The sequence below is a fragment of the Sapajus apella genome, unplaced genomic scaffold (assembly GCF_009761245.1).
Source record: "Sapajus apella isolate SASKATOON/1434 unplaced genomic scaffold, GSC_monkey_1.0 scaffold8, whole genome shotgun sequence".
Taxonomy (NCBI): Eukaryota; Metazoa; Chordata; class Mammalia; order Primates; family Cebidae; genus Sapajus; species Sapajus apella.
The window spans coordinates 7,620,714-7,646,813 of NW_022436948.1; the positions used below are offsets into that span (position 1 = coordinate 7,620,714).

At 41.3% G+C, this 26,100-nt stretch overlaps 1 protein-coding gene across 6 annotated transcripts in view; it reads left to right on the forward strand.

Moving 5' to 3' along the window:
* Nucleotides 1-26,100, forward strand: part of ERG (ETS transcription factor ERG) — a 282,162-nt gene that overhangs the window by 153,481 nt on the left and 102,581 nt on the right. For 2 of the 6 annotated variants that reach the window (XM_032276874.1, XM_032276876.1), the window contains exon 1: nucleotides 13,175-13,415. The exons of the other annotated variants lie outside the window; for them this stretch is intronic. In XM_032276874.1, the coding sequence (XP_032132765.1) occupies nucleotides 13,398-13,415 (18 nt within the window). In that variant the 5' untranslated portion in view covers nucleotides 13,175-13,397. Of the gene's footprint in view, nucleotides 1-13,174; nucleotides 13,416-26,100 lie in introns of those variants that run through there. 6 annotated transcript variants of the gene reach the window in all.

Genomic DNA, 26,100 nt, shown 5'->3' on the forward strand with positions numbered 1-26,100 from the left:
ATTTTATTAATTTTATCAATTAAGTAAGTTGATAAAATATTGATAGAATGTTCAAATTTAGGGTGGTGTGATTGATTCATTTGAGAGTTTATGAATCATTCATATATCTATTGATTTTCTTCTTCATTTATATTCATTACCTTTACATTCAGGAAAATTATTGAAAATTCAGCGGGTTTTCAGTTTTGGGGAAGCATCTGTTCGATTGCTAACTTTTTCACTCTAAACCTTCTATGTTTTCTTACATTTACAAGCAGTCTAATAATCCAGTGAATCCCTTACATACTGAATGTTGGGAAAAGGTCATGACAGGAATATCTAGTTTTCAAATCTTGGTTTGTTAAAGATCAGAAACCTTCCCTCCAGATCTTGGTTTGTTAAAGGTGAGGATCACCTAAACTAAAGCATATTCAGATGATGGCTGTGTGATTTAATGGAGTGAGCTTTTATCCCTGGCTCTTATCGTAGAAAATCTGTATGTGGTCAGAGGGAAATGGATTTCAATGTGTACTGTCAATTCTTTTTTTGCATTTGTAAGTGAGAAAAAAATTAGGCAGTTGAAAGTTGGCGGTTTTGAGTTATTAAGAATGATCTGGATTAGCCTCAGCTTCCATGGGTCACTACGAGGTAGCCACTGATACTTCACATCTGTTTTTGGTTTGCAGTAACTGACAAAGAGGCACAATGTATGTATAGCCCTATTGTTAGTGTCGTTCCACTCTTTTAAAGACAAAAAGCTCCCCACTCCAAAGGTACAGAAATACTTTCAACTCCAAATTACAGATTAGGCAAAACCTCTTGAGTTAAGGGTCACTAAAGGCAGTCGAAAAATTTCTTTGTGAACTTCCCAGTGTTCTGGCTGTTAAAGAAAAATAGTAAAATAAAAAGAGCTCCCCAGTGTAAGAATTCCGTAAAACAGAGTGTGATGTGTAAGACACATTGATGTTTTCCATTCCTGATGAAAAGCTCAAATAACTTTAAGTAATGTGGAATCCAATATCTCAAATCCTAGCTCCATCTGGGAGGTGGGCTTTGGGTGCCCTAGCTCTCTGGGATTGGAACAGCAACGTGTTGTCTACAGGAATTCCTTGTGTGAGTTTAATTATAACTTGACTTCTTTAAAGAAGCTTTACAGAAGTCTGGGGAGAATCCCACTCAGGACTGTGGGTTTTCTTTCTCCTGCTTTCCTTGGGGAAGGAGCACACGGGACTCTGGTTCTCAGAAAGGGAGACACACTCTGTGAACCTGTGCACGTCCCTGCGCCCACATCGAAGGCCCTGTCCAGTGGTCAGCGAGGCCCACCATTGCAGCCCTCCAGATGGCTCTTATTAGAGTCAAAATTGACTGAGGGAAGCCCCCGGGGCATCCTGGAAGCCTTAGAGACCATGCTAGGGACAGAGCCCCTGATTTCCAGGAGCTAATGTTTCAGAGAAAATAATAACAGCACCTTCTAAACACTAGGGCTTTTCTTTTTAGTAACACAAGGTAATGAATCCCCACCCTCTCCCTCTGCTTCTCATTTACCATCCCCATTTCTCTGCAAGTCCCAGAGGGGAAAATTGGTGTTTTTCCACATCTCCTTGAGAAAGTAATCTGAGGTAGATGGGCAGAGATATTTCCAGAGAATGGGGTACCAGCATCATGGAGCCTGGGGAGCTGCTGGCACTGGGTGTGGAGTGAAGACCAAAGTTAGGGATGGGGGAGGAGGGTGTCTACCCTCATGGGGTAAAGTGACCCTGAGGCACCTCCACGTTTAATGAGATGAGAAAGGAAAAGGGTGAAAAAAAGAGGAAAGAACTGTTGATGTTCACTTCTTAACGTTTTTTTCTGTTGGGTCAAACTACTGTTGTAATTTTGGCATACTTTTCTCTTTATCTAATATGCAAGTTGTTGTTTGTTTGGCTGAATGTTGCTTCTGTTTTCAGCACCTCCAGTGACTGACACAATGCTTAGCATATAGCCAATGCTGGTCAAGATTTGATAAATGGATGAATGATCATACAGAAGGAGTATTTTCTGCAGTAGCAGCGTTGCAAAAGTTTCTTCTAGAGTAAGGAATGTTCTGATGGCATGCCAATGCCCGATTGTTGTATAACAAAGCACTCCAGGACTCAGTGGCTTAAAAGGACAATGATCACTTTATTATTTATAATACCTCATGTTTACAGGACTTGATTGGGCTGAGATAGACATTATTTGCTTAAAGTCTCTTATAGGTTTACAGTCAAGTGCCAGTTGGGGCTGGAGTGACCTTCATTTCTTCGTTTATAACTCTGGGGGTTGGTGCTGGCTCTGGGTTGGGACTGATGCCCGGAACACCTACAGATGGCCTCGTCACATGGCGTGGGCTTTCTCCCCATATAATGGCTGAGGTTTAAGAGTGGCTGTTCCTAAGAAAACCAAGTGGAAGCTCTATTCAGGTGGAAGCTGTATCACCGTTCCGAGGTGGCTTTGGAAGCCACATAGCTGAACTTCTGCTGTGGTCACAGCCCCACTCAGATTCAAGGAGTGGGAACACGGACCTCACTTTCTGATGGAAGCAAAGTCAGTGTCACTTTATAGAAGGTTATGTGTGATGGGAAATGCTATTGGGCCATCTTGGGAAATACAGTTGCTGTGGTGATATGGCAAATGTCTAGAATGCAGTGAATATGCCGTTCTAATTGTTTCCAATAAGTGCCTGTGAAACCAACCCAGTTGCCTAAATAGTTAAGTTGGAAATAATTTTAGTCATAGTTACTTTGGAAAATTACAAGGACTAAGTTGTATACATATGAAAACTATTCTTTTATATTGATATCCAGATAAATCTGCAAACTCATTGCTGTGCCAGCAAAATAAAGGATTTATACTCACCCACTCATTCATTCATTCATTCATTCATTTGTTCTTACAGTCAGTATTTTTTTAATTGACTATCCACTTGCTTACAGGTACTATTAGGTCAATTATTGAGATGGAAATCCCGTAAGATACAGATTTGGGAGGCCTCTTAGAGAAAACATACCTTCCATACTTCCCAATGACTCAATCTAAGAAAATGGCTCAAAAAAGCCACTTCCACAGCTCACAGAGTCTGCAGCTGGACTTGGGAGAGAGGTGGTGACATTGGGGAGAAGGGGGATGGGGAGCACATGGCCTCCCACTCTGTCTCTGTCTTACCTATTCATAGATATCGATACCCTCTGTTGTGTGTGTGTCTGTGTTTTTATGTGTGTCTGTGTCTCTGTGTGTATATATATATATGTGGACGTGTGTATGTGTGTTTATGTGTGTCTTTGTATGTGTGTGTATATGTATCTGTGTACTTGTATGTGTGTGTCTGTGCATTTATGTGTCTGTGCTTCTGTGTGTGTGTATATGTCTGTGTGTGTCTGTGTTTGCGTTTGTGTGCTTCTGTGTGTGTGTATGCCTGTGTCTAGGTTTGTGTTTTTTTGCTACTGTGTCTGTGTGTGTATGTCTGTGTGTGTCTGTTTATGTGTGTCTTTGTGTCTATGTATGTGTGTGTGCATGTATGTGTGTGTCAGTGTATGTATATATGTGTGTTTATGTGTATTTGTATGTGTGTTTATGTGTATTTGTATGTGTGTTTATGTGTGTCTGTCTTCATGCCTGTGTGTTTTCATATATGTATCTCTGTGTGTGTACGTGTGTGTGTGCGTGTGCCTGTGTTGGTGGGTCTGTGTGCTTCTCTGTGTGTGTGTTTGTGTGTGTGTATGTGTATATGTGCATGTCTGTCTGTGTATGTGTACATGCATGCATGTGTGTGTGTGTGTGTGTGAGACAGAGAGAGAGACAGAGAGAGAGAGAGACAGAGAGAGAGTAATGTGGGAGCCATTGGTACCTCACAACTTAAGTCCTAGCTGTCATCTTAACTTTGTGGATGGTCAGCAGGCAGTTTAAAAACAGATGAAGGCACAGATGCTGGGCACGTTCTGTTCAGAACTGAGGAATGGGCTGGTGCTTTGGGCATAGCTGGGCCTGGCCACATCCCTTCAGGGGAGCCACAGCTGGCTGGACTGAAACTGGCTTGGCCTGTTCCAAGTCCTTCTGCCATTGCCCTTGAGAGAAGCCCTCACCTATCCCGGGGAAGTCCCAAGTTTAAGTCAGACTCTGTGCTCTTGAGAGGCTCTCCTGGACTAGCCACTGACACAGCCAGAATTGCCCGTCTCTGCTACTCCTGGGCTCTGTAGCCAGCTTCATTCACTCATTCATTTATTCACCAAGTGCTCATTGAGTGTCATCACTGACATAGTCACGAGGGAATCCCTGGGGCTCCCCTCCCAGTGTCGGCACTGGGGCACCAGGAAGATGGCTCTTCTCTATCTCCAGTGCATTCTAGTTTCTTCTTTGAATAAACCTGCAAAGTTACTGGTTGATTTAAAATGGAAAATTGGCACAAATGAATTAAATGATACAGTGGGGTCACCAAGCAGTTGGGGATGAAGCCGGGGTCCCTGCTATCAGGGTGATGCAAGGACTCTTCCATTTGGAAAAATGTCACGAAGGCTCCCCATCTCCAGCGCACACCAGTGGACCTCTCTTGTGAAGCAGAAGTTAGCCCTACACTCACAGTCCTCAGTTCCTACCTAAGCCAGCTCATCAGCAGCAATTTGTGCTGTGGATGCTGGCAATGCTGAGCCCAGGGTCGCTTGGGCCAGTGTCTTTTATCTGCAGTTGTACCCCAGAGAAGCTGGGACTGGGATGCATGACTATTACAGGGTCCAGGCCTCCTCCCATCTAGTTTGCGATGCCTATCACATGCAAAGGGTATGTTTGTTTCCCTTTAAAAACAGCAGACGAGCAGATGAAACACTGCCTTAATTATCCTTCTGTAGAACACACTGAAAACGAGCCTCCCTGCTCTGCTGGCAGAGGGAGAGGAAAATGTACCCTAAACCGCAGTGGATGAAGCCTCTTCAGATGTCGGTCAGAGCCTTACCCACACACAGCCTCGCCCGAAAGCCCTGAACACAAACAAACAACTCTCACCCATTGACCTCACGATTCCTTGGTGTAGGAACCAAAGTGGAAGGGGGAAAGAAGGAAAATACTGCAGATATTTTTAAGTACAAGCAAAGACAGAAAGAAGAAAGTTGCAAAATTGGTTATATTTTTTAGCAAACATTGCCAACACACTGCATTTTGCTAAAGTGTTTAACATTTTGATGACCAAAAAGTCAGTGTCATTGTATAGTAAGACTATCTTCAAGAAAATCTGCATATTTAGTGCTAAGTCTTATTTTACTTCATGTAAACATAAAGTATATGTGTTTTTAAAAATGATATACTCCATGCATATTCCAAAGTACTACAGTTTTTGAAAGGAATGGACCATGGGGTATGTTTCACATCTGACATATTATAGTGTAATCCATATTCCTCCTACAACACTTAGCTCTGGAAATGTCCGAGTTTAGGCAGGCACTAGTCCTGACGTCAGTATTGTGTACAGAGAAAACAAACACTCTCTACATTTACCAGTTTGATGCAACTCATGATGGGAATGTATTGAACAATCTAAAATTATTGTAAAGGGGAATATTTTTCAGGCTTCAAAATCATTAACAGTGGTGTAGAACAATTATACAATCTCCACGGTCAAATCTCACCCCCCAGATTCATGCCTTTAATCTTGTATTCAGATCTGTGTAATTCATCTTTGCTCCTAAAACATGTATATTTCTTTGTGTTCTATAATAATGAACGATGCAAATATCTCAAAAACATTTCTATATTATAAATGTTAGATTTTAATTTTAACAAGTAAAAAATGTGACCACTTTGTAAAGTAACGTCAATTCAAGGAATTTAAAGTCAAGAATGAGGCATGCTGGAAATCTCTCTAAAGGCCTTTCTGAGGGACGTTTAGCGCCCTCTAGTGACAGCAATTCAAGCCATTCAAAGGGAACTTCCCTGCGAGGCTCACGTCTGGTTTCTAGCTGGCAAGCAAACAATGCAGCGTAGTTCTTTGGGCAGGAGGTGGTTGCTTCCTAAAATCCTTGAGGCATGATTATTTTTGTAGCTGTGAATAAAGGATGGAATAGTCTCCCTCAGGCAACTGCGCCGTGGGACAGCCATGATTTCTTCCTATCGGCTATAATATTCTTTGGCTTATCATGGCTAGTCCACTCAGAACAAACACTTCTAGTACTCCCTGAACACTGCAGCCTTTCCCAAACATGTGCTGAGATCTGTGTGGGTTCAGATGACAACAACCAATTTACTGACGTCATCGTTTCAGTTCAAGTTTGTGCATTTAACAGGATTGAACACCTTTGCATATGAGAGAATTGGAACAGAACTGACCTGCCTTCACTTCAGCTGCACCTCTGTGTCCTCTGCGTTGCTTGCAGTGGGAGAGAATACAGTGGGGAGAGGTCAGGTATAGAGAGGGGGCGAGGGCCGAGGAGGGCTCCGGTGGAGAGGATGCCATGTAGAGTGTACCATGTAGCAGCTACGGCTCGGAGACAGACTCCCAGTGTTCTGTGCTCCTGACTTCAAGCATGGGTGTAGGGGTTCATCGCATCTGCAGGAAGCCTGGTGATACTCATACAAATAGGAATGAACCTGTGGCAATTATTTTTTGCCTTTGGTTCATTTCTGATTCCATTTGTGATAGAAATAGATTAGCAAATAAATCATCGAATGAGGCGATGTTGAATTAAAGTCCACCTCAACCTAAAACTAAAAGCCAACTTTAGAAAACAGCAGGAAACATTAATGCAGGCTTCTCTGTAAATTTCTATCAATTGAATACTATCATAGTGCCACTTATTATCTTTAAGAAGTAACCTGTATTTTCTTTAAAAATAATTCATAAAGTAATGACAGATTAAGACAAAATTAAGTGATGCTCTTTAGTATCTTATAGGTGAGACAGACACAACTCTTAAAAAATCATTTAAAATTCAAACTAGAAATCAAAATCAAAATTAATTTCAATGACCTGGGATAAATTCTCAGTTTGACCAAGGATGGTGACAGGGGACGGTGCTTGGGAAAGGACACTTTGGATCTGAGTTGGGGGCAGAGGGGATGCCAGTCTCTGGGGAGATGGCCAGATGCTTTTGTGAATCTTAATTACATGTCCTGTAGGCATACAAAGCCTCATGGTCACCAATGGCAACAAGACGTTTATAACATCTATGCTCAGATACACCCAGTTATATAGATAAAGAAGTTGAAATTCATTTTGTGGTTTCCAAATTATGTAGAAAAGTCTAATAATTGGAACAATACACTTAAAAGTTCTTTTAACCTAAATAATTGTGAAAAAATAATTTCTCCTCTTAGGTTTTTTTTTTTTTAAACCACAGATAATACATTAACATATTTGGAGTCCTTGATAATGGTTTTAATATTCCTGCATTTTTAAAGTCATATGGAGTTGAGTAAGAGCAAAATTGGCATAAACTTGAGAATATGTGGGATGCTTATGAAATTGTGTTTATTGAAATCATTGCTCCATATGAGCTTATAGAACTGAACTGACGTGTGCTTCAATTTTGGGGAAATTGCAGCTTGGTGTTGAGAAGTTGAGGATTTGGTATGTGATAACAGTTTCCTTGTTTCTATTAGTTCAGATCAACCAAGAGACTGAAGAAGACATTAACTACTTAGAGAAAGTGTTGAAACAATGGTTATTTAAATTGTAATTGGATTATTTCTTAATGTGCTGCTGGAGGATATGGCACTCCCCCTCCATACACAGGCTCATACACTCACACGCTCGTACACACATACTCACGTAGTTTTATCCAATGGAGTGAAGCCGTAATCATGAAGTATGCTGTGAACAGAAAAACCGTCCTTAAACAGCACTGAATGGGTGACCTTGAGGGCTTCAAGTGCCTTAGAGCCGCATATGTTCTCAGGCAAATCCTCCAACTGATGCCGGTGGAAAAGTTCCACGGAGCGATGGAGTTTTCCATTGTGTGGGCAGCCCCAGATGCTTGATTCTTATCTGCAATCTCAGGCATGTGCCTGGCAAAAATCCTTGGGCCGTTGTTCTTGCAGGGCTCTCATGAATAATCCAAACACTATGTATTTTAAATTCATGTGTCATCTTAGGGACAGTATACAGCACTTTTGTCCTATTGTTTTGTCCTTTAAAACCTGCGTTCCATGGGTCGCGTCCAAGCTCTGAAGTTTTATGTGTGTAGAATTTGAGGAGACTGAGATAGGCTTTCCGAATGCCGAGACAGGCGGTGACTATATAGAGCCCCGTAATCCTGGCTTCCTGAGTGCCTACTGGAGTTCCTGGCAGGAAAAGGCATGCCATTAATATCACCTGAATGGATTGATGTTGCATAGATGACCTCCACAAATCTCATGAGCGTTTCTGGGTTTTCTTAATAAAATGCCAAAAAAAAAAAAAAAAAAAAGAGCTTCTCTGTGCCTGCTGTAGACATTTAAAAGGTTTGACCCTAAGAGTATCCTGGGCTGTACTTTGTGCAGAACAGGCCTGTATTTTTCAGATAGTTACATAAATATACAACGTTGCATGTTACTGACACATTTTTATATTAGGATATAATTTATGTTTATTACAAATTTATTTTTTGAAAATATCAGTGAACCAAAGAAAATGAGGGGAAAAAGCCAAAAGGATTCTCTGCCATTAGTATTATAATATATAGCTGTCAGGATTTTTACTTTGCCTTTTAATTTTTTTTTGTATTTTGATTATGACAAAAACTTATTTTTTATTTTTTCTGAGACAAAATCTCACTTTGTTTCCTAGGCTGGAGTGCAGTGGTGCAATCTCAGCTCACTGCAACCTCTACCTTCTGGGTTCAAGTGATTCTTTTGCTTCAGCCTCCTGAGTAGCTGGGACTGTAGGCATGTACCACCATCCAGCTAATTTTTGTATTTTTAGTAGAGACTGGGTTTCACTATGTGGGTCAGGCTGGTCTTGAACTCCTGACATCATGATCCGCCCTCCTCCACCTCCCAAAGTGCTGGGATTACAGGCATGAGCTACCGCCACCTACCCGACAAAGGCTTATTTAGCTAAAGATCTAATATGAAAACATACATGACCTAATTTTTACATCACAGTAAAACAGGCTCTTTGGAGAGGAGACATGGGTTTCTCTGCTGAACAGCCATTATTTATACTCATTCCAAGGTTTCTAACATGACGATACTATTTCCTTGTATTACCACCATTCCAATATTGTTCTGCTGCCAACTAGTTGACATCTCCACACATTCCTCTATCACAAGATTCATAAAGGGATCAAGTCCTCATAATATTCCTTGGATATGTCTGCCACCACTCAATTTCATTTTTCAACTTGGGAACGTGAGCTTCACTCATGGTGTCTATTCCTCCAGTTCACAAATGCCTTGGAACAGAAGGCATGGCCACCCTCACCTGCCTTTTTATTTTAACAAAATGGGTCTGTGATATAATTATCCTATATACTGTGATTTTTAACTAACCAGGTAGCATATCAGAGCAGTTTTCCATATTGCTAAGTATTCATCTACTATATCATTTTCCTGCAGTGTTTTTGAGGAGGTTGGGCATTCCATTGTGTGGATGCTTAACACAGGGATAAAGACATGAATGAGTCATGAGTGAATCTTCTGTTGTGTCCCCACAGATGTGGAGGTTCAGAAGGGTCCCCTCTCTTTGCTCTGCTCATGTATCACACCGAGAACCATGTGGCTGTCATTCAGAGTGTTCTCAGCTCCTGACCTTCCTTCCCGTATTTCACACAGAGAATTTAGTAAGAGAATAAGGATGAAAACTTGTCCAATCTTTAGAAAATGGGAAGAAATGGGCCTGGCATGGTGGCTCACACCTGTAATCCCAGCACTCTGGGAGGCCGAGGCAGGCAGATCACGAGGTCAAGATGTTGAGCCCATCCTGGCCAACATAGTGAAACCCTGGCTCTACTAAAAATACAAAAATTAACTGGGCATGGTGGTGCATGCCTGTAGTCCCAAATACTCAGGAGGCTGAGGCAGGAGAATCGCTTGAACCTGGGAGGTGGAGGTTTCAGTGAGCCGAGATCATGCCGCTGTATTCCAGCCTGGTGACAGAGCTAGACTGCCAAAAAAAAAAAAAAAAAACAAAGAAAAAGGAAATGATTTTAGGATAAATAAATAATAGTGCTTGTTTTATTGTGACAGTGAGTTTATGGTATATTTATTTTATGTTATTTTGTTTCTATTTTGGAGTAAAATGTGAGCAGACTTGTGAAGGGTTTGGCAAATTCACAGGAGATGGGTTTGTAGTGGAGAAACACGCCATTGAAATGTGCAGTTTCTTCATAGGTTCTGCTGTCCACAGCCACTGAGTGGGTTGAGCTGGTCCAGTGTGGTGTTTGCTGCGTCTCAAGGAGGGTGAAAAAGGATCCTGTCCTGATGAGCTCATGGCAGGATGGGCCTCAGGTAGGGTCGTGTGCTGGGCTGCCCCCTAACTTGGTTTGTGTGGTGACCTGGAGGCCATCTTTCCCTAGGGAGTGGAAGTATCAGGTGGGAAAGGCATCCTGGTTCTTAGGCTGCTGGGTGCTCTAGGGCTGAGGCCATTTAATAGTATAAACTTGGGGTACAGGTGAGGAAAGATGAAGTCGTATCTATATCTTCAGATAATTTCCCTGTAGGATAACGTTTGGGAAATGGTTTCTGCACTACTGTATTCTAGTTAATAGATGTGCCTTGTGCTATCAAGAGTCCGAGGGTTTTTTTTTTAAACACTTTGCATTAAATAATCAAAGATTACCAGGCTTGGATGCTATTATGCCATTTGGGACATCAAGAATTACTCTCTTTGAAGACGAAAGGAATTAATCAGACATTTTGTCATTCGAAATGAGGAAGAGTTTCCTTTGTAAAATTTTGGAGCAGAATTTACAACTCATTATCCCCAAATTAACTTTTTATTAGATTACTATGTTTTATGCATTTCCAAAATTAGATCCGGTGAAATTTATGGATCGAATATTCAGGACGTTGATCAAATAATACCATCTGTTTTTCTTTTTTTTAGTATCCAGTGAAGAAATTTGTCTCTTATAAAACAATATTTTTATTAGTTAGAAGATGAAGGGTAAATGCATGCATCGATGTTATATATAAATAAATATAGAAGACAGAGATTGAGAGAGAGAGAGCACATGTGAGAGAAAGCTGAGCAAATGATGTACACTGGCACCAGCAGACACAGAGTTACCCAGGCGAAGGGTATTAGGAGTTTTGTGTATTATCTTGTAGCTTTTCTGTAAGTTGGAAGCTGTTTCCAAATAGAGATGCAAGAAATCCCACTGTTCACAGTTAAGGTCAAACCATCACTGAAGCTTTAGGTCCCCGTAGAAAAGTTGATCTTTCCTGCTGCAGGGAACAACTGAGGGCTGGGTTAGCAACAGGAGGCGTGGGTGAGGTAGGACCACACAGGATTTTCTCCCGTGGCTATTTTGTCAGCAAAGCGTTCATCTTATTTAAAGCTGGTGTTTGGTGAATGCATAACAGGGTGTCACGTGTTGTGGAGGCCACAGTTACCATTCCACATTGATGCTTCTTAGGACAGAAAAAAAAGCAAGGAGTCTCAGGGAAGCTAAGAGAGCTTTTCTCATCAGCACTCCGGAATTCTAGTGGAAGCTGCCCAGATAAAACAGCTCAGGACTTTGAAATTTTCGAGGAAACAAAATTTTAATCAGCCTGCCATCTTATTCATTGTTCAGAGATGAAAGGAGCAGAAGTCAACACCCCTCAAAATGTAGGTGCTGACAGCTTAGGGACTGATTTTCACGGAATGATTTTCTTAAAATATACTCTCTTTCTTTTCTTTTCCTTCTTTCTCTTCTTCCCTCCCTCCCTTCTTTCTTTTCTTCTTTCCCTTCTTCTCTCCTTTCCTCGTTCCCTTCTTCCCTGCTTCCCTCCTTTCTCTCTTCCTTCCCTCTCTCCTTCCCTCCCTTCCTTCTTTCTCTCTCTTCCTTCCTTTCTCCTTCTTCTTCCTTTTTTCTTGCCCTCTTCCTCCCTCCTCCTCCTCCTCATCCTCTCCTTCTTCCCCATTTCCCTCCTTAACGTTCTCCTCCTCCTCCTTCTACCCTGACACAAGGTGATAAGTCAGAGGTAAATAAAAGCCAGAATGACCTGGGCTGGTGGACAGAGCTCTGACACATGCCAGCCGAAATTCTAAGTGAAATCCATCTATTGAACATCTGCCCCTGAAACCAGGAATTGCTGGATGACTCAGGATTTGGTCTATTGTGTTCTCGGGGTCCCCTATTGAGACCACACCTCTTTATGGGTCCTGCGTTCCTGTAGCTAGATTCAAAGCAAAATGTTTCTTCCAAGCAGTTTCCTGAAAATGAGTAATTAGAGTCCTGAAACCCTCTAAGGAATGTTCAGGCCTGCATTAGCTGTACTTCCTTCGAGGAGAAAACAGACGTGTGACCCTGAACTTATAGCTTGGATTTTAAACATGTAATGGGGCCCTCACATGGCATCTCTGGGTAGTCAAAAGGTCTGTGAGGATCTGTTGTCTGCAACATGGATATTTGTCAGAGTGAGGCCAGCTGACTGACATTCTGGGACATTTGTAGTAATTTTAGTTAATTTGGATTTTAAATAAATACTTGAAAACAAGACTTGAGTAGGTTTATTTTTCCTCTTTATTTTTCTTGTTCACTTTAAGCCTAGAGTCTTTGCGTTTTCAGCAACTTTGTGGTAGAACAAACAAGAACTGCGTGTATTTGGAAGGAGAAAATGAAACTGTTCTGGAACACTTATATGAAATGTTGAATAAATATAGGTTGTTAAAAATTAGGCAGTAAATAAATGGCTGTTACTAAACATGGCCATCGATTAACATGAAGTAGACTCCGCCTGCAAAGTTTCCTTGTAGGAGAAAGGAGTCCAAGTCCTCTGTCCTAGTCAGAATTGGACCTAGTAAGAAATGTTGTGAAGAATTGGGCTGCAAAGGGCTGGCGCCAGGGCAGTGGGGCGCCCTCAATGCCTTGGCTCCAAGGTGCTCGCAGCTTGTGTGAAGCCATGCGGTGCCCCATCACATCTGCGTCCTGCCTGGGTCTCAGACCCGTGTGTCACACAGTGGCACACCGGTCACACCTGCTGTGGCAGTCCCCATCCCAATTGATGCCTTTTTAAAAAAGAATTAAAAAAAAAAATCTCCTGGCTGCATATCATCAAGAAAAACAACATTGTTTTCAGGGTCTCTTATCTCTCCACTCCCAAATATCCTGTTTCTTTGGGCTGGACAGCCAGGACCAATAGAAACCTCTTCCTGCCATTGGCTGACTTCATTTCCCAGACTTAGCACAATCTCATCCGCTCTAAACAACCTCATCAAAACTACTTTCTGGTCAGAGAGAAGCAATAATTATTATTAACATTTATTAACGATCAATAAACTTGATTGCATTATGGCCAGCACTATTAAGGTAAGGAAAGGGTTCCTTTTAATTTGACAAAATCTTGTTCTTGTTACTCTTTTCTTTGGTTTCCTTTATCAAGGCAGATAAGTTAGGGTTGGGCAACACCCCCACTGCCACAATAGAGGACAACAAGATTTCCTTTGCACTGCCTAGTAAATTTCCTTTTTCCTACTCCAACCATCCGCAAGGCTTAAAAACTTCAAACTCAGAAAAAAATTGGGGTTTCTAAATTCACTGTTGAGTGCTGTGGATTACTTTTGGAAAGGCTTTTTGGAGCACTTCTGAATTTTCAGATTCTCTAACTATCCCTGACGGTGCCTGGATGTGTGTCTCAGAAAAGGCAGCAGACTGTGAGCGGTTGAAGGGTCAGGTCAAAGCAAAAGATGGGTTTGTGAATGTCGGACATTTGGAGGTTCTTCGTTGGCTCCTTAGCATCAGGGATGCCAGCCAGTCCCCGTGGAGGCAAAGAGAGACTCGGCAAGTGGCTGCTGGTAACGGGACATGCAAATGTTGACTTGATTTGTGGGACATCCATGCTGAGAATTGAGTGTTCTCGTAACTCAAATGGTGGTAATTTGGTTTGTTCTATTATATATTTATCTTCAATAAAATACCTACTCTCTCTGCACTGTGAGTAAGACTTCTTCCTAGCGATGGTTGGTTTGCGGGGATTAGAAAGCAAGGGCCTGTCGGTTCGCTGTGCTCTGGGGTGTTTGGTCTGATGTGTTTTCTTGCATAAGTTTCTAGTAGACAGCATATAGAGATTAAAGCGGAGGTACATCTGCATAGGTACAATCCTAAATAGAGCCTGATTCCTGGTAATGAAACCAATTTAATGGTGACTCAAGTCAAGGGGCATGCAGTCTTGAGTAGGGGTCTGGTCAGTTATTTCCAAGGCCACCATACCTTCGTGACATTTGTAGAAATGTGAAAAATCAGCAGCAAAAGCGGACACTGAGTGGAGGAGAAAGAAAACTGTGTTTGTTGCAGGCCTGTAGTTTTGCTGCATGAAGGTGAGAGGCATTTGGCTTTTAGTTGGAAAGTGCAGAAGAAAATGGAAGGTTGCCCAGAATTGGGCCAAGCCATTTTCAAAAATACTCTTTGGTTTGGTATTTTCATAATTTGAAATATTTGTATTAGAAGATTTGACTCATATGTACCATAGGAACTGTATTTCAGAAGTTCAGTTTTTATTTCTCGAGGTGTGTTCAATAATATATTAAAAATCTGTGTACCAAGAGCTTTCACCTTATAGAGATTTTTCTTTCTCTGGCCTCCAGGATTGGAATCTGCTGAAATACGGCTGCTATAGAAAGGAATTATAAAATTGAGGGTTTGATGTGCCCTATTTTTTAGCAACGTGAATAGAAGTTACTTGATTTTGTAACCCAAAATGCTATCTTTTTTTGTTCTTATTTTCATCTTTATTTATATTCATGTTTGTTGAATCAAATATTATGTGTAAATCTTGAATAACTTGAATACAATCTTATCTATTTTTTCCAAAAAAAATCAGTGCATTAAAAAGAACATCGAAATAACAGACCATTTTTAAGAAGGTAGGTACATTTTACAAAACATCCAAATGTGCTATACTGCTTAATTTAAAATATATATTTATGAATACATGAAGTTATTTTGAAAGTGTGAATGTTTTGTGATTTTCTGAACAATTTTTTGGAAATAATAGTTTACAATTATCCAAGATACTATGCTTGATTTTACATTTTATGACATTGTGTTATGTGTTTATTGTACGTATCCCAGGTGGACCTTTAGAATGACTACAGGTGAATTTTTTTTTAATCCTCTGTTAAAATAAAATAGACCCTCTTTAAAGGTAACTTCCTTTAAGACCTGTTTCTGTTAGATTTCCTGGGTAAAGTAATGAGATGATTTTACAGCCTTGTTTATAGAGTGGAAAAAGGAGGTCCTGAGACTGTTGACTACAGTTTTAATTACGTTAGGGCAAAGCCCAAATTAGCATAGGGAAAATTATGGCTGTCCACTGGAATTAGGAAACAGTCCCTCATACAGGCAGTTTCCAGTCTCCAGTGCACTCTGTTTTTTGTTGTTTCAGTAAATAAATCAATTAGTCGATCAGGCATCAGATGCTCTGAATTTTTTAAGCTGGTATTCCGCATTTGAGTGGAGTTCTGATTTTTTTGCATTAACATTTGCAAGACCCTGTGAGACACTTTGAAGGGCTAAATATTCTTTTTTTTTTTTTTTTTTTTTTTTTTTGAGACGGAGTTTCGCCCTTGTTACCCAGGCTGGAGTGCAATGGCGCGATCTTGGCTCACTGCAACCTCCGCCTCCCGGGTTCAGGCAATTCTCCTGCCTCAGCCTCCTGAGTAGCTGGGATTACAGGCACGTGCCACCATGCCCAGCTAATTTTTTGTAGTTTTAGTAGAGACGGGGTTTCACCATGTTGACCAGGATGGTCTTGATCTCTTGACCTTGTGATCCACCCGCCTCAGCCTCCCAAAGTGCTGGGATTACAGGCTTGAGCCACCGCGCCCGGCCCGGGCTAAATATTCTTATCCAGTCTTTGTGATTCTTATCATCGTTTTCCCTTGGTAACTTGAAATTGGGAGCAGAATGTTTCAACTGAAAGAAGAAAAGGCATTTTGGGAACTTATGTGAGAGTGCTCATTTATCTCTAACTGTCTGTGAATTTTAAGATCAGCCTAAGCATTCTAGTAAAGACTCGGAAGCAGCAAAGCGGATGGTTTGCAGACAATTCAGGGCTTGGTTTTGGCGCTTCCCTCGGGTCTCGGTGACATCTGACAATACTGAGAGGTGCTGAACCTCACTGGCCCCACGGTCCCCACAAATAGCATAGTATTTGCTTACAGACTCCAGAGATCCTGCTGTTACTCTGAAAACTTGATTGTGCGTCAGTCAGGAATTTTAGCCTAATTTCACACTTTCCTGATTCCTTTTTTTTAATGCCATCTATAATTTGGGAAGTCTAATGAAGCCTACAGTCCCTTCTCAGAATAATTTTCAGGTGCATAAAAAGAAATACATAGAATTACAACAGAAACACTGTTCTCTCCCAGAACCTTTTAAAAAGAACATGAACCCCAGGTTGCAAGTTCTGATCCTAGAAAGATCCTTAATGTGTCAAAAGGGAATGTGGGGGATTTTCCATCATCACGGAGATCTGACATTGAAGGATGAGGAGAGAGCAAGTAGCTGGCAGCAGCATTGGGGCAAGCATCTTAAAAACCAGACAAGACATGGAAAGTTACTAACAAGGCTGGACGGAGATCTGAGGGCAGCCTAGGCTATTTCCATGACTTGCCTAAAGAAGTTACTTTGAATTAACAGAGGTTGAAAGGTTTGATGGTAATTGAAACATGACTTGATAGGACTAGATTTTATTAAAGACCTAAAGCTTGTGTTTTATATGCCATGTTTGGACACGCTTGAACATTTGCTATCACATGCTAAGGAAACGTATTAGGACTAAGAATGATGTGAAGAAAGTTAACTCCTCATAGAATTTTGATGGATGTGATTAATGAGTTTAATAGCTACAGATATATGAAAATTTTTCATCAATCCATTGGCTAAGTGAAATACGAATTGCTTCAGTCTTTGTTACTTTGGGGGGATTCCGGGAGAATGGAAAGAAGACCAGGTGCAGAATGCCGCTGCCCTGCTGTGTGTAAGTCCTTTCAGAGCATGCTCTGAGTATTTGTCCCTGCCGAAAAGTAGCTTTACAGAGCGCTGTCTTAAAGCAGCTAGCTGCTCCTGTTCATGGGCAGCTCTGTGATCCGGGCTGCCCTCTGTGGATACCACACCCTTCTCCCCAGCCCTCTGCGTGTGTGTGCATGAACCCATGCATGCCAGGCACCCTGACTCAGTGACCCCAGAAAACAGGACTGAGAATGGCTAAATCTGTGAACTTTTTTTTTCCCTATGAAATATACTGCAAGACTGCAGTGCTCTCAATGTGCTGAGCCTGAACCATTTCTTAATTATGTACATATATAGTTGAAGCGATTATCTCATAAAATTTTTGTTTTGCAAAAACAGATCTTTATTTAAATACAAACGTAGGTTAACCACTCTTGAAAAAGCATTCATAAAAATAGGTAAATGTAACAACCACTTCTGTTGTCTTCAGGAAAATATGACTGATAATTAGAAATTCAGAGTAAATTCCCTCTGTGGGAGTGGAGACCCAAAGCCATTATTGACATCCTAACAACTTGGCGGATTTATTGATTTAGCAGCTGACAAAGAGAATCACAGAGTACGAGGCCATGGGGAAGCCAGGCCGTTGAGAGTTTCTCTGAAATGCGAAATCTCAAAGAGACAGGGACGGTCTCTGGGCTGTTCCAGTGTTTGGTAGCACACTCTGCTCTGGGAGAGTCTTTTCTTTGGAGCTGCCTCAAATGCTGCAGGAGAGCCTTCTTGTCCCCTCCTTTGACCTGACAGGATAGAGGACAGCTCCCTGGCCTGGGAATTCTGTCAGACCACCCCTGAGAATGCTTCTCTCAGCTTATGTCACCACAGACACACCTGCATTTGCTTCCTTCCTGTTGTGACCCAGGGCAAGGCAGCTAGCCTGTCTGACCTCAGTTTCCTCACCTGTAAAATGGGATCATAATGGCTACTCTGTCTTGCCCACATTCTCAATAAATGGAAGATGCCATCAGACACCCCCACTGATGTAACCTTTTCTACCATATTCTCTTACAGGCTCTGAACTCAATCCTCTTACCGTTTCCCATGACCCTGCTCCAGTGGGAAGCCCACAGCCTCAGACTGCTCTGATGTGTGGCCCCCCACACCCAGGCAGGGTACATCTGGGCCTGGGAAGCCACAGGACAGGGAAGGAAGGAGGAGGGAGCTTGCAGGCATCCTTGTTAAAGGTGTCGCAGGGCCGGTACCACACACAGGGGCAGGTGGAGCGTCCAGGGGCCGCCCGAGGTGGTGCTGGTCAGAGAAGGTTGGCTTCATCCCATTCTGAGGCAAGGCCGCTGAAGGAGGGCAGGGGCCTGTGACTGTATCGTGCTCCTGGTTAGGGAAGGAACAGCACCCTGGAATACCCTCACTGTCCTCTTTATTCCTGAATTGCAAAAAATGCATCTTATTCTTTAGCACAAATGATAAACAATAAAAAATGCTCATGGTAGAGAAAATGTTTAAAAATCATCACAAAGTCAATACAACTTGTTCAGATCCTAGCCAACCACAGTGAATTCCTAACAGTTGGGATGTGTCTTTCCACTGTGTGTATCATCTGCCTACCTGTCCTGCTCTTCTCAGTCAGCGGAGTTGTACAAGCATTTCTCCATGTCACTAATTTTTTTTGATAAGCAGAATTTTTATGCTTCATTATATTCTGTCTAAAATATGGATTATGATTTTTATAACCATATCCTAGTGTCTGAGGTGATGCTGCCTGAGGTGTTCCACTAATTATATTGCAGTACACTATCTATTTAAGTTTTTGAATACTTTTTGTTAGTATTGGTGCCTAGAACGGAATTATTGAGCCAATGAGTATACATATTTTTTAAGTCTTTGCAAAATTTAAATATTTGCCAATTTTGAAAATAATTACCAGACTATTCTCTGGAAGAATTATACCAGTTTCCCTTTTTGCTAGCCACACATCAGACCAACTCCATACTACACCCATAAAAACTCTGAATATTTTGCTCTTTGAATCTTTGCCATTCTGACAGATAAGAACCGAATCTCATTTCTTTCTTCAATGTTAGCATTTCATTACATTTTTTGTTTGTTTGTTTGCTGGGAACCCATTTTGGCTAGTGGTCCACTGTGACCTTTGGATTTTTTTCTTATTTATAATATTATTCCCTGTTTGGTCTAGCGTTCTTTCCACATATTTCCCCTACCGACTAAGCTTGGCCAAGACATGTTTTATAAAGTTTAAGATCAATTCTCGTCTGTCCACCCTCCCACTCTTCATTTTCTTTCTTGTCAGCACATTCTCCCAGCTTTGCTTGTTCTGTTGGTGAGTGTGAATAATTGATGTATACCCACTGACACAGCGAAGCTGTTTTGAGTGATAGCTTATCCATTTCTCCTGTGTCCTCCACAGTGACTGGCAAAGGGTAGAGGGTGAATAGCACTTGTTGAAAACATAAATTTTAATTTTAATTGCTTGAAATCGTAAAGAGAAAGTTAAAATATCAGAGTAATGTAATCATTGCTGTAGACTTCAAATAGAATTCTTACGTTTTTAGAGGCATTTCTCCTAGTAAAATCATATTAATTAAAATTGACTTAGATTGATGTTTAAGAAGGTATAGAAAATGTAGCTGCAGCGTCTTGAATTCATAATCCAAGCTAACATCATCTTAATGACTGCTTGGTATGGGCCAAGCCCTGTGCTAGACCCTCGCAGGGTCTCATGTGATCCTCACAGCAGCCTGGGTACCACTGCTTTCTTACAGATAAGGACAAAGGATTAGAGAGGCCAAGTGACTTACACAAGTCACACAAATCTGTCTCCCTTCTCTTTATCATCATCTGCTCGCTTTTTTCCTGCTATTCACCCTGGCCCTAAATAGTGAATGACGGTGCAGAGAAACATGATGTATTAAGTGTTATGGAGACACATTCAATAATTGGATAATGAAAATTATCATCACTGGCTCCTTTTTATCTACTCTTCTGTGAAAAACCCCATAGGCAGCAGTTCTTATGCTCTAGGTGGCTGATCAAAATAAAGAGCTAGAAAATTCAAGAGCTAAAACCCTAGCACCGAATTCTATGTTTGCTCAGTGACAAAAATTCTTTCCATATTTGGCGAGATCCAAGGGGCAGTGCTTTCAGATTCCAGATCAGCTGCTGATTTAAATTTCCTCATCCCAAGTATCAACTTCCTTGCACTTGTCTTGGGCGTCAATAATGAACACGCAGGTCAGAGTTTTCCGTAAGGCCTTACCAAGTCTTTCAGCAGAATGTTCATGGAATCAAACTCTGGGAAGAATGGTAATCTGCTGTTGTACACAGATAAGTACAGAGACATTTTGAAAAGAAATGCTGAAGCCAAGCAAAATGATTTATTTTTAAAGGGCCACATCAGAATCCAATCATAACATTAACATCAGGACTGTTACTTTAAACACGTTTGTTAAAAACAATGCTTGCCGAATTTTTGAAAATACAATAACATTATGCAAAGATTCCACACTCTTGCATTTGACGCGCTCCACTTTTAAATCCTTCCGCCTTGATAATTTAAAATCTTCCTTGCTGTCATGAAATATAACAAATCATGTGTCGATTTCTTTTTTTTTTTTTTTTTTTAATTTACCAAGTACTGACACACAGTCAGCACTGGAGACAGGACCCTTCTCCTGCGTCCACACTCACGTTCCTCCCAAGGCCATTCATTCAGATCATCAGCCAGCAGTGAGTTTCTCATCTCCATGCTCTTTGGGTTCCACTGGGTTTTTTTTTTCTTTTTTTTTAAACTTTGACAGTGTGCACACGATGCTCACCTTTGAGGAAGAAGAAACTGTTGAAACAACACTTCAGAATCTGTCAACACAATTAGTTTATGTCTCAATTTGAGGTAGATGTCCCAAGACATTGCTCCAAGTTAAAAAAAAAAAAAAAAATATGTGGTTTTGCATTGCGTAGTCCCCTTTGGATCTACACGATATGTATGCCTTCCCTGACCTCCCAAAGAGCATCAAAAACATGAAAGCTGAATCAGGAGAGCACAGCCCATTTTTATCTTTGGCCCAGGGAGGCACTTGGTACTCTGCATTTCTTCGTGGCATCCTTAAAATAGCCTCTGTGGAAAAGGGATTGGCCTTCTCTTCTGTGCAAGGGATGGGAGGCAGAGATATAGCCGCTGGCAAGGGGAATTGGAAAGAGGCCAGCCTGGGAGAGGGTGGCCCAGAGCTTTAGTTTGATGCTGCAGGATTCACCAGGTGAACGTGCCTCTCCTGGCCCTAGTTCCATTACAGGAAAATGGAGGTGGTCTGCTCTGCCCTCTCCACTGTGAACATCTGATGACTGTGCTGCTGTCAGGACACAGGGGAGCTAACAGCAGTGCCCCATCGGATCTTGAAACTGGAGAGAGATTTTGTGCAGTGGGCAGGGAAATGGGCTCCCACCTGGCTTTTGGGGATCATACCCTGGCTGTTCTAATTCCCGGCCATTTCACCTTTGACAAGTCACAGCCTCACAGGATGTAGGCTTTTCCATCTGTGAAATGGGTAGAATGGTATAGTTCCTATTTCACAGGGCTATGGTGAGATTCACCAAGTCAGAAGAGCCCAGAACTGTATTTGGCACACATGAGCTCCTCAGTCAATGCTAGTTCATTTTACTATTCATTCAAGCCAAATTAAGTTTTCTTCTAAGACTAAAATCAGAGAATCTATGAAAAGTATTCCTCCCTGCTTCTTTTCAATTTCTACAACAGTTTGTGAATTGAATTTTGTTTTCAAGTAGCCAGTTTGTACGTTTTCTTGTGATGAATGTGTTTTTTTTTTCTCTTCGTTATGAAATGAGATCTCTGACAGACACAGTGAGCTCCCGGTTATTCACAAGCATTTGATCTGCATTGGAGATTGCTTAAAACAGGACTAGGAAATGCTTGCTGGTGAGTTCGCCTGACACTGTGCACAGCAGGTGCTGGGAGGAGACATTCAGGGCATCATTGCCTTCTGCATCTCCCTATACGTCTTACTCTACTACCATCCTCTTTCTCCCTCATTGCAATCAATACCCACCCAGGAGGAGGCTTGAAAAACACAAAGGACAGCAGTGATGACGAGGGGGACCCCTAACAAGGGGGAACCCTCTTGAGCTTCTTAAATGCCGGGGATCCTTCCTGGACCTGTTCTCATTTACTCCAAGCTGCCTCCCGTAGACAGTTACTTCTTTCACCCCAGGAAATCTGGGACAGCGCAGGTCTGCAAACTTGATCTGGACCAAAGAAATAAAGGGAACGACAGGACCAGGAGGCTTGGTCTGTGCCGGGCACAAGTCAGCAAAAGCAGTCACTACACAACTCCTTTTGAGTTCCAACTTTTCACTTCGTCTTGTGTGAACTCCTAAACTGGAAGCATATTCATATTCACATAAAAATAATAATATTGTCCAAGGTCAAATGTAAATGACTTTTAGGAGTCATTTGACTTTCTGATTACTCATTCTACCAACTTGAATTAACATAGATAGTTTTGTTGACTTTACCTTCTTTGTAAGCCAAACAATGTGAACTCGTTAAGCCAGCCTTAGGACAAAAGACATACAATTTATGTTGCTAGGGTAGCATTCTCATGAAGAAAGCCCCTTCTCTGTTTCTTGTGCATCCCTGTGAGGGTACCTCTGTCCAACCCAAAGAGTTGTTTGCATTGACTCACTGTTGAAAGCCCAAGCCTATTGTAATTAATTTTGACGAGAAGCTGGTTATGAAATAAGCACATGTATACATTTTTTTAAAGCCTTGTTCTTCTGGAGATGGAAAACATCTTTTTTTAGATCACATGTTTACTGCTTTGGTAAACAGTAAAATGCTGCTACAGCAATTACCTTGAGGATAAAGGGTTTGTAGACAGATACTTCCTGCATTCACTTCCTACACAGATAGCCAGCCCAACCAGAGACGCACTGATGCAGGAAGCGCTCCCAGTGGAAACTTCCTCTCTCCGAATGCGTGGTCCATTATTCATTATCTCCTCTCCGAGGGGAATAAGCTTGTTGCTCCAGATTTTCTAGGAGGATTCTGTCTTGAAAGAGGTAAAAATATAAAGTTTCTAGAGTAATGACTTTAGTTCCTTGCTCTCATGCTTGATGTCATCTACTTGCCGATTTTTAAGGGGACATGATTAGACTAGAAGAGGCTTCTCTATGAATAATGTTCCTTGTAGGCACCTCAGTCTCCTTCGAATAATGAAAAATGACACATGATTCTAATGTTTGTATATTTGGTAGAAAATAAGTCTCTTTGAGATTCAATGGAAGGCCTTTTCTATGGTTAGTTGAAAGGTCACTTTAGATTTTGCTTTCTTTAGTCAAGCAGAGATGACCACATTTGGGCACAAAAAAATATCAGCTCACAGATTGTTCCCTGTGCTGATTTTACAGCAGTTATTAAATTCCAATGAATGCATTGTTTAGGCCCTTTGAACCGAAGCAAATAAAACCACAGTGCACACACACTGAACAATAGGGCATCATCAATTAGCCGTCTACAGGATATGTCCTTGCCGACTGGCCCCTTTGTAGGAGAAAAAAAATAGATCAAGTCAACAAACAATAACACTGAACAATAAACTAAACAAAATAAATAGCACCTGGGAGCCCCTCAAGCACTGGCGAAGTACCAAAGGGTGATGTTTACACAATCTACAGATGGAAACCTACAACTCCACCCAGATCTCCTGCAGGTCCCTAAGATACTCAGAGAGCTGAGCAGCCGTTTATTGCTAGGTCACATCAATGGTGAAGTACCCGCTTTGGTGATCAGAAAATGCTGTAAGCTTTGCATTGCAAAGGGAAAAAGGCGGTGTCTAACAGAGCATTCTGCCTGGCCTATTCCGTAAGTGCCAGTGACTGCCAGGTGCAGGGCAGAGATTACATTTTACCCCAAGAGACTGTCAGACATGGTGAGATGCTGTCATGTCTCATGTAGATGTTAATGCATAAATATATTCTAGTGATTTCATTCACATACTCATTATATGTATTTTGTATTTAACATGAAATTGAATGGAAATGAAATGGCCCAAAGAGATGTTTTCCTTTAGAGACTCATTTCTTCACAGACTTTTGCTTATCTTCTTGGAAGGCACACTGTGTAAATCTCAGGATCCTGTTTGAATGAAGACTCTTTCCTCCTATGTATCTGGTGCCCCTAGACAGCCGTTGTGCAGCTTGTTACCTTTCTGTGAAACTCCACGAGACACCTCTAGCATTCATCCTTACAGGTGCTCCCTCCTGACACCTCTGCTTCTTTGCAAAATGAATTTCCTGATCCCCTGAATCTGTAGTTTCCAATGCTGCCTGAACCACATTTGGGTGATGCTACAGGACCAGACGGCAGACATCAAGTGTCACAGATGCCTGATGGGATAGACCCCTGCTGGCAGCCTCTCTGAAAATCACCCTTGCCTAGTTGGGGATTGTTTTATTTTATTTTCTTTAACCTGTAGCAAAAATAGGTTCAGTATCTCCATTGAATAATATATTATAGAAGCATTAATAAAAACACTGTTCTTTTCCCCCATTTGAAAAACAATTATTATAGGAGTTTAGAAAATAAAAATGTAGAAAAAAAATTAAAATAATTGATGTTACACTTCTTTAAAAAGAATAATAAAATTTGAGAAATTAAACTCATTTTTATTAGTACCTTTCTATTTACTTCTTTTTCTTCCTCAGGATAGTGAGAAAAAAGAAGTGAGGGCTGAACTAGTTATGATTTAGAAATTAAGGCCCATGTTCCTTCGTAGGGATCCAGTTTCTCCATATGAAGCAGATCCAGACTGCCTGGGGGCAGGTCTCTGTCCCACCATGCCTCTGCCTTCCCTGTGCCTTGTTTCCTCATCTGTAGAAGACAGTCAGTCATGATAACAACTCCTACTTCTTGGTAGTGTTGTAAGGATTAAGCAGCTTAACACACGTATGTGCTTTGAGCAGTAACATGCTGTAGTGTACAAAAGATGTAAGTTGCAGGCCAGGCATACTGGCAGGTGCCTGTAGTTCCAGCTGCTCGGGAGGTCAAAGCAAGAGGGTCTCTTGAGCCTTTGCATCTGAGGTCAGCCTGGGTAACCTGGCAAAAGACCTCATTTCATAGCCACAACAACAGCAATAATAATGTTAGCTGTCATGGGCTCTTACTGGTTACTTACCCTAGACCCAGTCTTCTTATTTAATGTACTCCATATCTTGTTTGCTTTTTCTGAAGTAATCAATGATCTTCCTTGATTGTGTTTGTTCCCAGTATTTGTCTTTAAAAAGGAATCCTGTATTTATACCTGGGTATTTATAGCTTCTTCTAAAGATATTAAAGTATTTCCCTACACAGTCATGTGTCACCGCCACGGCATCAGTTCTGAGAAATGAGTTGTTAGATGATTTCATCATGCAAACATCACAAAGAGCACTTACACAAACCTAGATAACCTAGATGGCATAGCCTGCTACGCATCGAGGCTGTAGGCTATATGGTATAGCCTATGCCCCTAGGCTACAAACCTGTATAGCATGTGACCATACTGAATACTGTAGGCAGTGGTGACACTTAACACAATGGTTTTTATTTATCAAAATGTAGAAAAGGTATAGTAATAATGCAGTATAGAAGGAAAAAAATGATACACCTGTATAAGGCACTTACCATGAACGGGACGTGCAGGACTGAGAGCGGCTGTGGGCCTGGGTGGATCAGCCAGTGAGTGGTGAGTGAATGTGAAGGTCCAGGGCATTACTGTCTATCACTGCAGACTTACAAACACTGTACATTACACTACACTAAATTTATTTAAAACTTCCTTCAGTAGTACATTAATCTTAGCTTACTATAACATTTTTTACTTATTAAACTTAATTTTTTTTTAAACTTTTTGACTCTTCTCTTGCCACTTAGCTTGAAACACAAATATATTGTTAAGTTGGACAGAAATATTTTCTTCATATCCTTACTCAATAGCTTTCTTCTATTTTTTTTTTTTTT